Source organism: Dioscorea cayenensis, unplaced genomic scaffold (assembly GCF_009730915.1).
Source record: "Dioscorea cayenensis subsp. rotundata cultivar TDr96_F1 unplaced genomic scaffold, TDr96_F1_v2_PseudoChromosome.rev07_lg8_w22 25.fasta BLBR01001205.1, whole genome shotgun sequence".
In the NCBI taxonomy this organism is placed as follows: domain Eukaryota; kingdom Viridiplantae; phylum Streptophyta; class Magnoliopsida; order Dioscoreales; family Dioscoreaceae; genus Dioscorea; species Dioscorea cayenensis.
Genome location: NW_024087596.1, coordinates 58,869 through 72,576, shown reverse-complemented (window position 1 = coordinate 72,576; position 13,708 = coordinate 58,869). Strand labels below are relative to the sequence as shown.

The 13,708-nt window shown below is 31.9% G+C and overlaps 2 protein-coding genes across 2 annotated transcripts; one reads left to right on the top strand and one right to left on the bottom strand.

Moving 5' to 3' along the window:
- The first annotated feature begins 788 nt into the window (after positions 1-788).
- On the top strand, positions 789-2,996 carry LOC120255809. The gene is made up of 4 exons (XM_039263579.1): positions 789-845; positions 1,811-1,988; positions 2,178-2,299; positions 2,341-2,996. The coding sequence occupies exons 2-4, from the start codon at positions 1,891-1,893 to the stop codon at positions 2,799-2,801; spliced, it is 681 nt and encodes a 226-aa protein (XP_039119513.1). The 5' UTR covers positions 789-845; positions 1,811-1,890; the 3' UTR covers positions 2,802-2,996.
- Positions 2,997-4,043: 1,047 nt separating this feature from the next.
- On the bottom strand, positions 4,044-5,636 carry LOC120255816 (NAC domain-containing protein 2). Its single transcript, XM_039263586.1, has 3 exons — positions 5,440-5,636; positions 5,065-5,339; positions 4,044-4,783 (listed from the first exon to the last, which is right to left on the bottom strand). Exons 1-3 carry the CDS (start codon positions 5,600-5,602, stop codon positions 4,328-4,330), a joined length of 894 nt encoding a protein of 297 aa, XP_039119520.1. The 5' UTR covers positions 5,603-5,636; the 3' UTR covers positions 4,044-4,327.
- Between the last annotated feature and the right edge of the window lie 8,072 nt (positions 5,637-13,708).

The window sequence follows — 13,708 nt, the reverse complement described above, 5'->3', positions numbered from 1 at the left end:
TTTCTATATGTAGACCCAAAGGGTCACTTATGTTTGGTGTTCAAGCATATCGACTTGTTCCACTTTCTCTCTCTTTATCTAACACTATCAACAGAGCAAATCCATTTGTCGCCCTAAATATTATAATTCATTTATATATCTTCTCAAAAATGCTTCTCCTTCAAAACTAAAGTTAATAAAATATCAAAATTATACATATAATAACAACACTTCCATGATTCCATCTCTCTTAAAAATAAATAAAAAAATTTATTTCTCAAAGATTTTATATGCACTTTGGAATTTTAAAAATAATTTATTATCCCATTTGTAATAATAAAATATGAAAATTTTCTTGTCATATTTCAAAACTATCACCTATCATTTTTATATACTCCATATATATATATATATCCAAAAATCTCTTCATCAATTAAAAAAAAAAAATCATTAGTTAAAGGCCTATTGGCCTAGCGCCATTTTAGTACCCTTCACTTAGTGAAAAAAGAGATTTTCCGAGCACAGCTTCTTAGATCGTAGTGCATGAACGCCCGTAATTACAGACCTGGTCATGTTTAGTATACTTCGTTAAAATAAATAAATAAATAAATAATTGACAAATTTTTACCAAACCATGCAACTTAAAAACATATGGAAAAAAATCCATAGAAGGACAAATTTTAAAGCAAATCAATCAACCGAAACGGACGGTTCAGATGGACCTCACTCTGTTCCTATCAGCGCGGGAAGGAGTTCGTTACAAATGGTTTCCTTGTTTCTCTCAACCCATTTCAACAAATGAAATCCCAAAACCTTTCCCAAAAATCCCTAGAAGGACAAATTTTAGGGTTTTGGTTCCCTTCAATGTAAGCCCTCTTCATCCTCACTGCTTCCAATTTGTGCAATTTATTTCCCCAATTTTATGTTTATAATGATCAATGATGATGTTCTTTATGTACTTGCTTCTTGAATTGATACCTATTTCTTTGGAAATTTAACATAATCATTAAATCTTCAAGAAATTGATTGTATTGATAAGGTTTCTCAATCTCATCCACTTAAATTTGGGCAAACTCTTGATCTTGTTAGGTTTTTGCTCCTTTTTATTGAGAATTGAAACTTTAACTCAATGCAATAGTTGAAATGTATACCTTTTTCTTTTTATGAATTAATAGTATCATTTTTGGGCATCTGAGGAGAAAATATCAAGTGTGACCAGTCTTTGTGAGTGAAATCATTGTCTGATGTTTGTGATTTATGTTCTTGAGTTGCCGATTGAAATTGTTAATATAAAGTTGATTTTCTAGTTCTTCATGTGAATCATTTTTCCAATTTTTTAATCAACATTTTATCACTTAGGATTTAGGGTTTATTCCCATTAATCTTGTTATACTATTGACAAGGTTTCTCAACCTCTTTGACTAGATCAGGGCATAATCTTGATTTTATTAGCCTTTTTGTAATGAAATTACTCTCTATGGTTCTTGAGATACTGATTCATTTATTCCCACAATGAAGTGTAGAAAGGTTAAATGGATGAAACTTAATGCGATTGTTCGATATATTTAAGGGATTTCAGAACATATGTATATATATATATATATATATATAGTGTCAGTAGTTGATATGTGAGGATGCATCATGTTTTACAATGTTTCTAGTTTAATGTTTCAAAGGATTGGGACTGTTGCATATTTCAAAGTGTATATTTTCATTGATCCTGTTGTGCTCTTAGTCCAAAAGTTTTGGTAGCTTAATTCATAACTTTCTTGATTTAAACCTGTTCGACATTTTTTGATACAGAAACTAACTGTTTCCTCTACTTCTGTAGGATGTCGGATTGCACGACCAAGGAACTGTAAACTTCTTTTAATTCATATACTGAATCATCCATTTATTTAGCTTGGTTCAATGGGAAGCATTGTGAGTTCATTAGTGTCAAACTTTTTCAAAGCTGTCGGTAACTTGTTCAGTGCTCCGTTAGATTTTCTTTCTGGAAAATCTTGCAGGTAGAATGCAATACATGAACAAGCACATTGTTTTCTTTTTTATTCATAGATGGTAGTTTTCAATGCAATACTAGCCATATGTGTTTGCTACTTCTAAGATAATCTACAAACCGACATAAATTTTGTGGTATATTTCCAAAATTTATCATATATCATAGACAAAGCCTTCATGCTTTAAACTTCAATCAGCGCAACATGTGGATCGACATGGGATCTAACGTGTTACATCGAGAATTTCTGCGTGGCTAATCTGTTGAAGCTGGTAGCTGTGTTGTTCCTCTTTTATATGGGTAAGCAAACAACACTCTTTCAATCTCTCAAATGATCCAGATTGACTCATTTAAACATGCAGTGTTGTTGTTCTTCTACCTCCTCTACAAAATCGGCATTTGTCAATGCCTCGGCCGAAGTATTTGCAAGATGCTATGGGCCTGTGTCACATCCTGCTATTTATCGTGCGAGTATTGCTGCATGTTTCTTCGGTTTAAAATACGGAAACTAAAGAAAATGAAGCATGAACACTCAATGAGTATGGAAGAGTACAACTCAAGCACCACTAGCAGTGAAGAATTTGAAGCAAGATCAAAGGAGTTCAGACGATCATTGTCTCGCCGATCAAAAGAAAGGCGAAGAGCTCATTTGGAAAGATCATTAAGGCCGAGAAGCCATCGAATCAGTGTCGGAATCACTAGAAGTTATCCTGAGAAATCGAAGAAGTACAGGAATGTAGGTTCAGTCCATGACATTAGAGTCACTCGAACATCGAAATTTGTTCAGAAATCTAGTTTTAACAGGAGATACAGAAGGTGGTGATTGATCATAAATTGGCATGATACTTGTTGGAATAATTAGTACTATAATTATTGTATGACTTCATTGATGATTCAATTTGATTTTATTTGTTATTTAAATTGGAATCTTGGAGTTGATATTCTCATGCTTGACAAAAACACATGAGGTTCTTGTTTTTTTTTTTGTTTTTTTTGTTTTTATGGAGAAAACATGAGATTCTTGTTGGTCATGAGGTCACGTTGAGATAGCTTGGCATTCATAAATATTCCTTCCCTTGTGTTGATAAGTCTTTAGATGATGACGAACCTAGCATCCATTTAAATTCTTTTCTCCTTTTTTTCAACTAAAGCCTAAAGTGTTTGGTTTTGATTTAAAAAAAAAAAATACAAAATTAGCTAAAGAGTTCATAGCCAATGATTATTAGTCTCAAAAAAGGAGCGTGGAACTTTTAAATATCTTGAGTTCAAATTTTGTTAAATAAAATAATGGTAATAAATTTCTAGTGTAAATTTGGATTAATCAAATCTGTGTCACTTGAAAAAAAATTTACAAATTGAATGGTCAATTTTCCTTGCACGTCTCTTTGACTAACTGCTTGTTGTATTTTTCAAAAAATCTAAAAAAATAAATATTAAATCTGTTTTTTTAAGCCAGTTACACTCTACATTATCTCTTTGTTATGCTCCGGAGAATTCAAGAATTATATATAATATATACATATATTTCTCACATCAATCTTGAGCTTTTTAATTTTAATTAATAAAGATAAACCAGATAAACCACAACCTTCAATGGTTGCGAAAAAAATTAATTCATTAGTTTTTATTTAAAAATATATAAATTATCACACAATGTGAAAATGATACCGAGACTTTTTACCAAGAGTTTTTGGATCAATTGGCATCGGATCTCTTGTGTAACGTGTACGTTTCGGAGAAGACTCGAAATCGAACCTTATAACTCACTGCAGGTGAGGCGTGTGGATTGACGTTGAGACTTTTACTCTCGCGTATGCAGGTCTCCGAGCTCGGTGTTTGTCGCTTTTCTCAATAATTCCTTGATCTACTGCCCATTGTCTTTCTCTTTATTCATTTAAAAAAAAACGTTTATAATATATATAAATATATTATTTAAATAATTTAGACAGCTTCAAAAATACTTTTTCCCAATAAAATAGATAATCACAATTATTTAAAAAAACTATATAAAAAATTATATTTAAAAAAAAACAAAGAAATAATATCCAAGAGAGTTTAAATCATATGATTTCACTCAATCCCATCCATTAAATCTATATATATATTTCACTACACTACATTACTACAACACTACACAAAAGCCTTTGTGACATTAACGGGTTGCCACTAACCCACCCAAACTACACCCTATTAATAATAATATTCACAAATTCCCACCCGAACCCCAACCCGACTTGACCCAACCCGGTCTCATCGCCACCACCGAACCCAACCCAGCAGCAGCTCGCCGGACCCACACTCACATCCACTAACCCGAAACCCGAATCCGACCCGTTAACCCGTTATCATCTAAAACGGCTTCTGAAAGTACATGAAGATATCCTGAAGCGGATCTTTAAAAGCGGGTTCGAAATTTGGGAACCCGTTAACAGTGGCATCTCCGTGATTAAGTGGAACGTCGAGGGCTTTCTCCCACTCGTTGCGCCAACTCGGCTGGCTCTCCACCTCCCGTTCGCACGTGAACTCCGGCGACAGCACGTGCTCCGAACAGCTCGAATCGGCGTGCAACCTCGGCAGCGACTCCGACGGATCTAAGTACAAGAGATCCGACACCGGCTGCGGCACATACGGTACGGTGGTCGTACCACCCAGCACGTGCGGTGCTATGATCGGTTTTTGCTCGACCGAACCGGTCATCTCCGGTTGGAGAACCGTTTTCGGTCCGGTCGGTTTCCGGTCGAGGTTACCTTGTTTCCCTCCGACCCCTTTCTTGTTGTAGATTCGGCACAGCACCCAATCGTCCAACTGCATAATTACACGTGTAATTTTTTATTATTATTATTTTTTTAAAAAAAAAAGAAGAAGAAAAGTCTTATTCTTGTTTTGTCGTTATGCTGAAAATAGAAAGTACAGGTTCGATCGAAAGGCGGTTTCTCAGATGGGTAGGCTGACGTGGAGAAGGGAATCAAACCCCGTTCACACTAGGAAGGATAAAATAAACTCGAGCACAAAATAAATAATCCTAAACCAACGACGTGGGTTCGACACGTGTCGAAGCATGACGAGGAAGAGGAGGAGGAACATACCCTTAAACTATTCTTGCGGCGGACGGAGCGGTCGACGTCAGCGAGGCGGTACTCGTGCATGATCCAGTTGCTCTTCTCGCCCTTGGGAGCTTTGCCGGTGTAAAAGACCAACGCTTTCTTGATCCCAACCGGTCTGGGTGAACCGATCGGTTTATCGGCTCCGGTCGCCTTCCAGTACCCACTTCCGGCAGCCCGGTTCGGCCTCGAACCGTTCGGATATTTCCGATCACGTGGCGAAAAGAAGTACCATTCTTTCTCCCCGTACACTGCCATTCCTGTTATTTTTTACATTTTTGGAATATATCAAAATTTAGAGTTTTTTTCCCCTCAATTGAAAATTTAATTTTAACTCTCACAAAAAAATAATAATAATACCAGGGAGATCCCAAGGGTCGTATTTGTAGAGGTCGATCTCGGCAATGATTGGGACGGAGATTGGCATGCTGGCGCACCTCCGGCAGAGGTAGTGCATAACGAGCTCCTCGTCCGTTGGATGGAACCGGAACCCGGGAGGGAGCTGTAGATCTCCAGCGTTCATTTTTCTTTTTATTTTTTTAATAAAAAAATAAAATATTTTTGTGCGAGTGTGTATGTAATAAAGAGAGGGATGAGGAGGAGAAGCTTGAAACTTGGAAACGGAGAGGAGGGTGGGATTTATAGGAGGGTGAAGGGGAGAAGATAACGACACGTGTCGACAAGTGGTGGAGGCTTCCAGAAGGACACGCGAGGTGGAAGGGAGGGAGACCACCTAGCCAGGCCAAGTTGACGGTCAAGTACACGTGGCGAAAATCTACCGGTTGAGATAGTCCACTTGGCACGATAAGGCGGTCGGGATTCTGTCATTGCTTACGTCATAAGTTTTGGACTGTAGTGAATGCGGGTGCGTTGATAGGGGCGATGAGGATGCCACGTAGACTGATGACATCATATTCCCGTGGTTCGTACATGGATTACGTGGATGTCTGTACTGTTTTGTGGGCGGCGTGGTAACGAGGTCGGCGCGTGTGGGGCCCAACCTTGTGGACCACTGATAAACGGACACGTTGCGGTTGAAGTTTCGTGGAGAAAGGCAATGAGTGGTTAAGATAAGGATGAACATGGAGTTATCAAGAATCAGGATAAGAATAAAAAATGTTATTCTTATTCTAATATTCAAATTATTTATTTATATATATATATAATATTTTTTTATTTAACTTTTTAATTGATTTTTTTAGTGTTTGAAGTTTAAAATAAAAGGAAATTATATTTTATTTTGATGGGGATACCGGATAGACAATGAGGTGGACAATGAACTAACTTGGGATGGTGTTGTAATGCACTATAAACTTACATCATAAACTAATCTCTAATATTATCATTACTTTTTAATTCTCTTCGTTATATATTAATTTAATTTTTAAAATTTTTTAGAAATGGGTAATAAATTATTTTATATGTATATGTAAATAGTTTTGAAAAGACTAATTCCAAACAGAATGAGAAACATGTGGAAATAAATGAGAACATGTATTTGTTGATGAAATTTAGGTTGGTCCCCAAATTGATGGAAAGTAAATTGGAGGTTGGGAGATCAATTTCCAAAGTATATATTTATATAAAGTTAATTATGGAAAATCAATAAATTAAAGGGGACACCTCAACTGAAGGTACATCCATGGAGTATAAAAAATTCAAAAAACATAGAGCCACATAAATAAATAAATAAATAAATAAAAATTATAATAATTATAAATTCATGCGCAAGAAGATCTTCTATAAACCTTGCAACCATAAGTGTTGTTTATTCTTAATCTTGTGGTGAAATGAGACCAGTTTGGTAGGAAGATTCTATCTGCTATAATAAAATTACTACTTTATTTTTAAAAAAAATTAATCCACCAATTTTCTAAGATCCATATGTTCTAAACTATTTCGGGTGTCAATAACATTTTCATCTATTATCACTAACTCATTTGTACATAATATTCATTTAGCTAAAGAAGTGGATATAATCCCAACTCACATCGATGAGAACATATATGTCATAAAGCTCAGCTTTTCATATGTACTAATCCTTGATGTGTGCCTCGTCCATATTTAAAAAAAATAAATTAAAATAAAAATTTGATTGAGATATTAAAATAAATCTTATAAAAAATAGACATCGTGTGTATTTTATGTGGACAAATATTCTAATTTAAAAACACTAATTTAAATGACTCAACCATTTACTGATTGTATTAACCAAAGTTCATTTAAATAATAATCTTTTCTTTTAATGAAAAAATATATTTTTATATTATTTTAAACACAACATTTTTATAGAAATTGTTGAAGTATTAGGCAACTACTCTTTGAAGCAACTCTTACATTTGTTTTCACTGTATCTTTATTGTTGTTTTTTTTGTGTCGATATTTATGTTTATATTCCAATAATTGTGGTTCAAGAATCAATTTTCTTTTTATAGGGCTAGTTTTCTCTCCATCTCCACTCCTACTGGATTGCATCAGTATAAATCCTGCTTTTGTTATACTTGTTTTCTTCTTATTTGAATGGATGTGATTTATTAAATTTATTTTAAAAAAAATATTGAAGTAATGCTATCTCGTGACACAATTTTTTTAATTAATTAATATTGATTTTAAATACTTGATTAATTACTTTTATGTTCTAATTTTATTTTTTTTAATGACTTGGTTTTGGATCTTTTGGTTAAAAACAAGGATGGATTCGAGAGAATTTCTGTTTTAAATTAGAAAAACATGAAGCACATTTTTTAATTATTATTTTTTTTAAATGCTTTTTATCTTTGTCAAACTTTGGGAAATCTTTGACTAAAGTTGGTAAAGTATGATACATTAAGATGAGCTAAATACGGTACGATCTTATTAAAAAAAAGTATTTTCATAAGAAAATTCTTTTGTAATAATTGGACCTAAATATTTTAAATCTAATTATTAAAAGTATAAACTTAAACAAAAAATTAAAACTAATAATTAACATAATTCAAATCTCAAAATCCTAAAGTTGTATTTATATATAAGTATTATGAATTATATATATATATATATATATTTGTATTTATTATGAATTTTATACACAGCTAATCATGCTTAATTGTATTTTATTGGATAAAGGCTAAAACAATCACATATTTATTATACATTCTATTTTTATCATTTTGATTCATAAACTCAATCAATAATGTTAGTGAAAATGCATTGATAAATTCATCAAGATCTCATAAATTATTTTGAAATTTATTAATCTAAAAAGAAAAAATGAATGAAAATAATAAATTATTATACATATCATATTTAGTATTTTAAAAATATATTGATGAAAATAACTACCGACAAGATAAAAGAAAAATAGTCATAAAATAGTGCTGTCAAGAAGCACAAATATTAAAATAAAAAGAAAAATATATGTCTTTTTGTGTCTACAAAGGTTCATTGAATGTATAAAAGTAGGGATAGCTACAATAAATTAACATTTAAAGTATTTTACTAATTATGAAGATTAGAGAATTTGTTAAACAAGTTTTAACACCAATCATTTTCAATAAAGTAAAATAATCATCTTGTTATGTGTTGCTATCCCACTCCAATGGATTAATTAACACTAATATTTAATATATAATAATGATGTTAATAATAATAAATAATAATAATTTATTAATATTCAGAAAGGGATGGCAAAGGGTTTGTGCCCACTACTTTATTGATGTTGAAATTGGGTGTTGTCTCCATTTGAATTGAATGGCCCAACTTTTAATTCTTTATATTTAATATTTATTCTATATACATCATCATGTTTTTTATTTTGGATGCACATGGTTTCTTTTTGGATAATTTCAATCGACTAAAAACTTATGGTTTATTATTTTGTTAAATATAATTTTTTAATGAACTAAAAAAAATATTTAGATCAAAATTTTTAAAATAAAATTTACAATTATGTAATTTTCCTTTTTTAAAGTTTTCATAATTATTAAAAAATATAAAATAATTTTATACACTATATATATATATATATATATATAATCAAATAGCTCAACTTATTTAATAACCATGTATTATTATATATACTAATTTCCATTTTCTAGAGCACATAGTAAAATAAAATAAAATAAAATAACCAAAGAGGTGGAACTTATAGCCCATAGCTCTTAAAATACCAGTAGACAAAAAACTAAAAAAATACAACTCATCTGTTCATGTTAAAAGTCAAGAGTACTAGAATTCGTAGTTGATTTTTTTTTTTAATTGGAGGACGCTTTCCTAACGTTATACCAAAATATTATTTATATTAATCATAAAAACATAAGTATTTTTAAACAATTTTTTTAAAAAATAACTTTGATTATAATTTTTAAACATAAAGCAAGAATAATCATAATTTTGACTATTTTAAAATATTTAAAGAATATATTTATATTTTGTCCCCCCGACACCCGGACCCAATTTTTTAGCAATCCTTACGAAACCGAACCTCAAAACTATTGGAAAAAATTTGGCCCAAATTGAAAAAATTGGAAAGAAAAAAATGAATTAAATTGAGCTATAAATTTTTTTTTGGTTCAATAAACTTTATAATTTTATCAAGTTGGTTCAACACCCTTATTTTCATAATCAGAAGCTTCATATTATTTATTTATTATCCAAAATCATCATATTTATCTTACCAAAGTTAGGAACTTCCAAATCTAGGCCTATATTTTTTGGGCCTCCATAAGTTAAGCCCAATGGGTCAAAGATCAAATAAAATTTTGTTTTAGAAATTTATATGCAAAACCATTGCTCCTTAGTCCTTATTTCACAAATATAGAAGAAAAAAATTAGAATATATTTTGGTACTTTTCATAATTTTTGGTAGGTCTTTGACATGTGCTAACTTGGTTTTCTAAGACAACCAATATTATTTAGAGAAAATTACCTAAAAGTCCCTGACAAGTTTCAAACTTCCACTGCAGTCTCTCTGACAATTTCATTTTCCCCTATATCCCTCCTTTTTTTAGGGCAAGCTCTCTTTAGCCCTTGTTGTTACTTCCGTCAGTTAAGTTGAGGTAAAATGACTGAATTGCCCATGTACCCATGTGAGAAGGAAAAACAAAAAGTTCCCCTCCAAGTCATATCACATTTAATGTAAAGTATGGTCATATCTTCCAATGGCTTCTTTGTCAGAGAAGAGGTGATATGTCACTCCTTCTTGTTGCCATTGTTTTTGAACTTCTCCTTGTGTTATCTCGGTTTGTTTGCCGAAGCTTCAATTTCGTCTTCCATCTTGTTTAGTTAGGTTGAAGTGAAGATATTTACACGCAAATTGTTGTTGTTTTTCTTCTTCTTTCATCTTGTTCATGTTCTTCTCCTTCATTTTCTTCATCTTGTTCATCTTCTTAACCTACTTCTTCTTCTTCATCTTGTTAACCTTCTTCTTGTCTTCATCTTGTCTTGTTGTTTTTATTCTTGTTCTTGTTCTTCTTTTCGTGTTATTTTCCATGCTCTTGCGTGTTATTTTCCATGCTCTTGCGATCTGTAATATAACAAGCTTCTTTATTTTTGTCATTTTTTTTGTGTATGTAGATTCTTACAAGCTTTTTGCAATTTCATATAGGCGTCATTAAAAATGGAAACATTTTATGCCGTGGCGCGATACAAAGGTGAAGGACGTGTGCTTCAATTCACCGTTTTAAGTTCATGGGAGTCAGTCATGGGTGAGATATGTGCACGCTGGGCCGTAGATGTTTCTCAAGTGAGAGTCAAGTTCATAACGCCTGACACATACAGAACACTTTGCCCAATTGAGTCTGACGCCGATTTTGAAAGCATGTGTCATATATATCATAGTTTCAACAAATTTGTCGTAGACATCATCATCGAGGATGTGAGTGTCTCTACAGATGGAAACCAGGCCTTCTTGATCCCATCGTAATACTACAATCATTGATCTCGCTGGTTATTTTTTGTGCTCCTTTGTTCTATATGATGGTACTGTAAATGACAAATATTTCATGTGTATTACTATATGGTGCTGTATGAAAAACGATTTCCCGTGTATAATAACTGTTTACTGTGTATAATATCTGTTTCCTATGTATAATATCGGTTTCCTGTGTAACATCTATGTTTCCTGTGTATTTTTCTTAACGCAGAGGGTCGTTGTCAAACAACGTCAACCCCAATGGCGATAGTTTTTTGTCCCAACATAATTCTTCTGGGGCGCTCATTATTGCCGGGTTTATCGATACACATGATGGTTCCACTTTACAAGTAGGCCAATGGTTTGAGAATGCAGACCACTTTAAAGATTGCCTGCGAAGCTATGCTATAAGGAAACTTATTTGTTGGGGTTCAAGCATAGGTCATTACTTTTTATTGACAAAACTTATTTTCTGGGAAAGTATGGTGGGATTGTCCTAGGGGCAATAGCCAAAGATAGCAATGAGGATCGGTTTCATGTAGCATCATTCTCTATAATCCACAACGAAATTAATGAGAACTGGACTTGGTTTCTTGCTACTCTTGGACAAGCCTTGTACGGTAAGATGACTATGATAAAATTATAACATTTATCTCAAATCAATCCAAGGGTTTAATTAACGTCATGGCGTGTTCCCGTCATCACACTGCATGGTTATTGCCTACGACACTTAGAGGTGAACTTTATGAAGACCAACACTAGACTCGAGAAATTGTTGAGAAAGTAGTGCTGGTCAATAATCGTCAAAATTATGTACACGCATACATCAAAAGATCATGTAATGCAGTCATTGTGGACTGAGGGGCTATCCATAATGTGAGTGGATGTTATTTGTCTTTATTTTTTTCACGAACTGTGTATGTTTTGATGTTGTTGTGTAGTTGAATGGGTACCTGTGTATTAATTCCCTTTCTTGTGTATGGTTTCCGTCTTGTGTGTAGTAATTCCATTTCATGTGTATTATTTCTGTTTAGTGTGTAGTATTTTTATTTCCTATGTATTATTTCAGTTTGGTGTGTGTTATTTCCGTTTACTATGTATTGAGTCTATTTCCTGTGTATTAACTTCGTTTGGTGTGTATTATTTATGTTTCCCGTGTATTGTCTGTATTTTCCTGTTTAGAATTCTGTTTAATGTGCATAATTTGCGGAGCACATTTCGGATTTATGATCGATTTTGTAATAACAAACAACAATGTTAGTCACTTATAAACAATAGAAAAAAATGGCAAACAACAAATTTTCTCGGATCATTAGGAAGAAGGCCTCCAGAACATCATCGGGGACATGTTGTTTTCCTTCGAGGAGGACAAAAAGGTTATCAAGATGGTATACCCATAGTCATCCTTCCAAATGACAGAACTGTATCAAATTATTACACGGGAATCGATCAGAATGTATATGAAACAGATATGCTACATATGAAATGTATATTATACATAGGAACGGCATATGTTACACATGAAATAATTAATATACACATGACTAGGTAATCGTTACACAGTAAAAGTTAAACCTACACATGAAATCATAATATTACACTATGTTTCATAAACACAGAAAATGCATAACACACAGAAAAAGCGCCTCATCTGCCAGTTTATCCTTCCTCAAACCGGTGAAAGACTCAAGTAGTATGTCAACAACGCGCAATGCATCCTCTTCCCCTTCTAACACATTAGTTGACCGGGATGTTGTTTCTCCAGGGTTTTTCTTCTGTGGAAGGACCCTTTTCCTTGGGGCTCTCTTTGATGCAGCTTTCTTCGGTGAGGCTCTTTTTGATGGAGCCCTCTTTGAAAAGGATCATGTTAATTAATTATGAAATAATAATAATCAACTATTATTTAAATCCATCTCAATTTTTAGATAAAATAAATTACTTTAATTTGAAAAATAAATTCAAATTTACTACCATCAAAATCAAGAAAAGCTTAATGTATACAGTTGGTAAAAATACTTTTTTTTTGCATTTACCAACTCTTGAAAATTATTAAAAACTAAATTACATATTCAATAATTCTTCAAAATTGTCGGAAAGCTTAGTATATATTTTGGATTTTTATGAATAACGGTCTGCTAGATATGAAGTGAAGTTTTTTTTATGAAGTTGAATAAATCATAATTTTATTAATAAAAAATTACAATAAAAAAGTAAAAAAAAAACAACAACAAAGTAGCATGACAAGAAAGAACAAAAGAAATTGTGATATATTATTAGTAGTAATTGGTATTTTTTACAAAATAAAATAACTTTTATTTAAAAATATCTAAAACAATTAAACAAAATCTCTTTCTATTTCACTAGTGGTGATGGCCTTCTTATAAAATAATATAATTTTTTTATTTAAATGTTTTTGCAACAATTTAAAATAAAAAATCCCTACGTATGCAAATTGACAAAATGCATATAAATTAAAAAGAAAAGCTTCTGAAAGATGATTATATCATTTATCAAACTGTGATGCAAAAAGTGAAAATCCATAGAGTTTTTTCAATAGTTTTAATTAAGTTAAATAATTTTATTTTAGAATTATAAAAGAATTATTATTTATGATATAACTAAGTGTGTTAATTAATAATAAAATAATAATTAAACATTATTTAAAACTATCTTAATCTTTAAACAAATTTAAAATACTATAAATTATAAAAAATAAATTTTAAATTTATTATCTTCAAA

Bases quoted from the DNA above. Each gene is read 5' to 3' on its own strand.
- LOC120255809 (XM_039263579.1), top strand. From the start codon at position 1,891: ATGGGAAGCATTGTGAGTTCATTAGTGTCAAACTTTTTCAAAGCTGTC. The intron at 1,989-2,177 runs GTAGAATGCAAT...AACTTCAATCAG, and splicing joins CTTTCTGGAAAATCTTGCAG to CGCAACATGTGGATCGACAT. The intron at 2,300-2,340 runs AATCTCTCAAAT...TTAAACATGCAG, and splicing joins TAAGCAAACAACACTCTTTC to TGTTGTTGTTCTTCTACCTC.
- LOC120255816 (XM_039263586.1), bottom strand. From the start codon at position 5,602: ATGAACGCTGGAGATCTACAGCTCCCTCCCGGGTTCCGGTTCCATCCA. The intron at 5,340-5,439 runs GTATTATTATTA...AAAAAATAACAG, and splicing joins CGACCCTTGGGATCTCCCTG to GAATGGCAGTGTACGGGGAG. The intron at 4,784-5,064 runs GTATGTTCCTCC...GTAATTATGCAG, and splicing joins GCCGCAAGAATAGTTTAAGG to TTGGACGATTGGGTGCTGTG.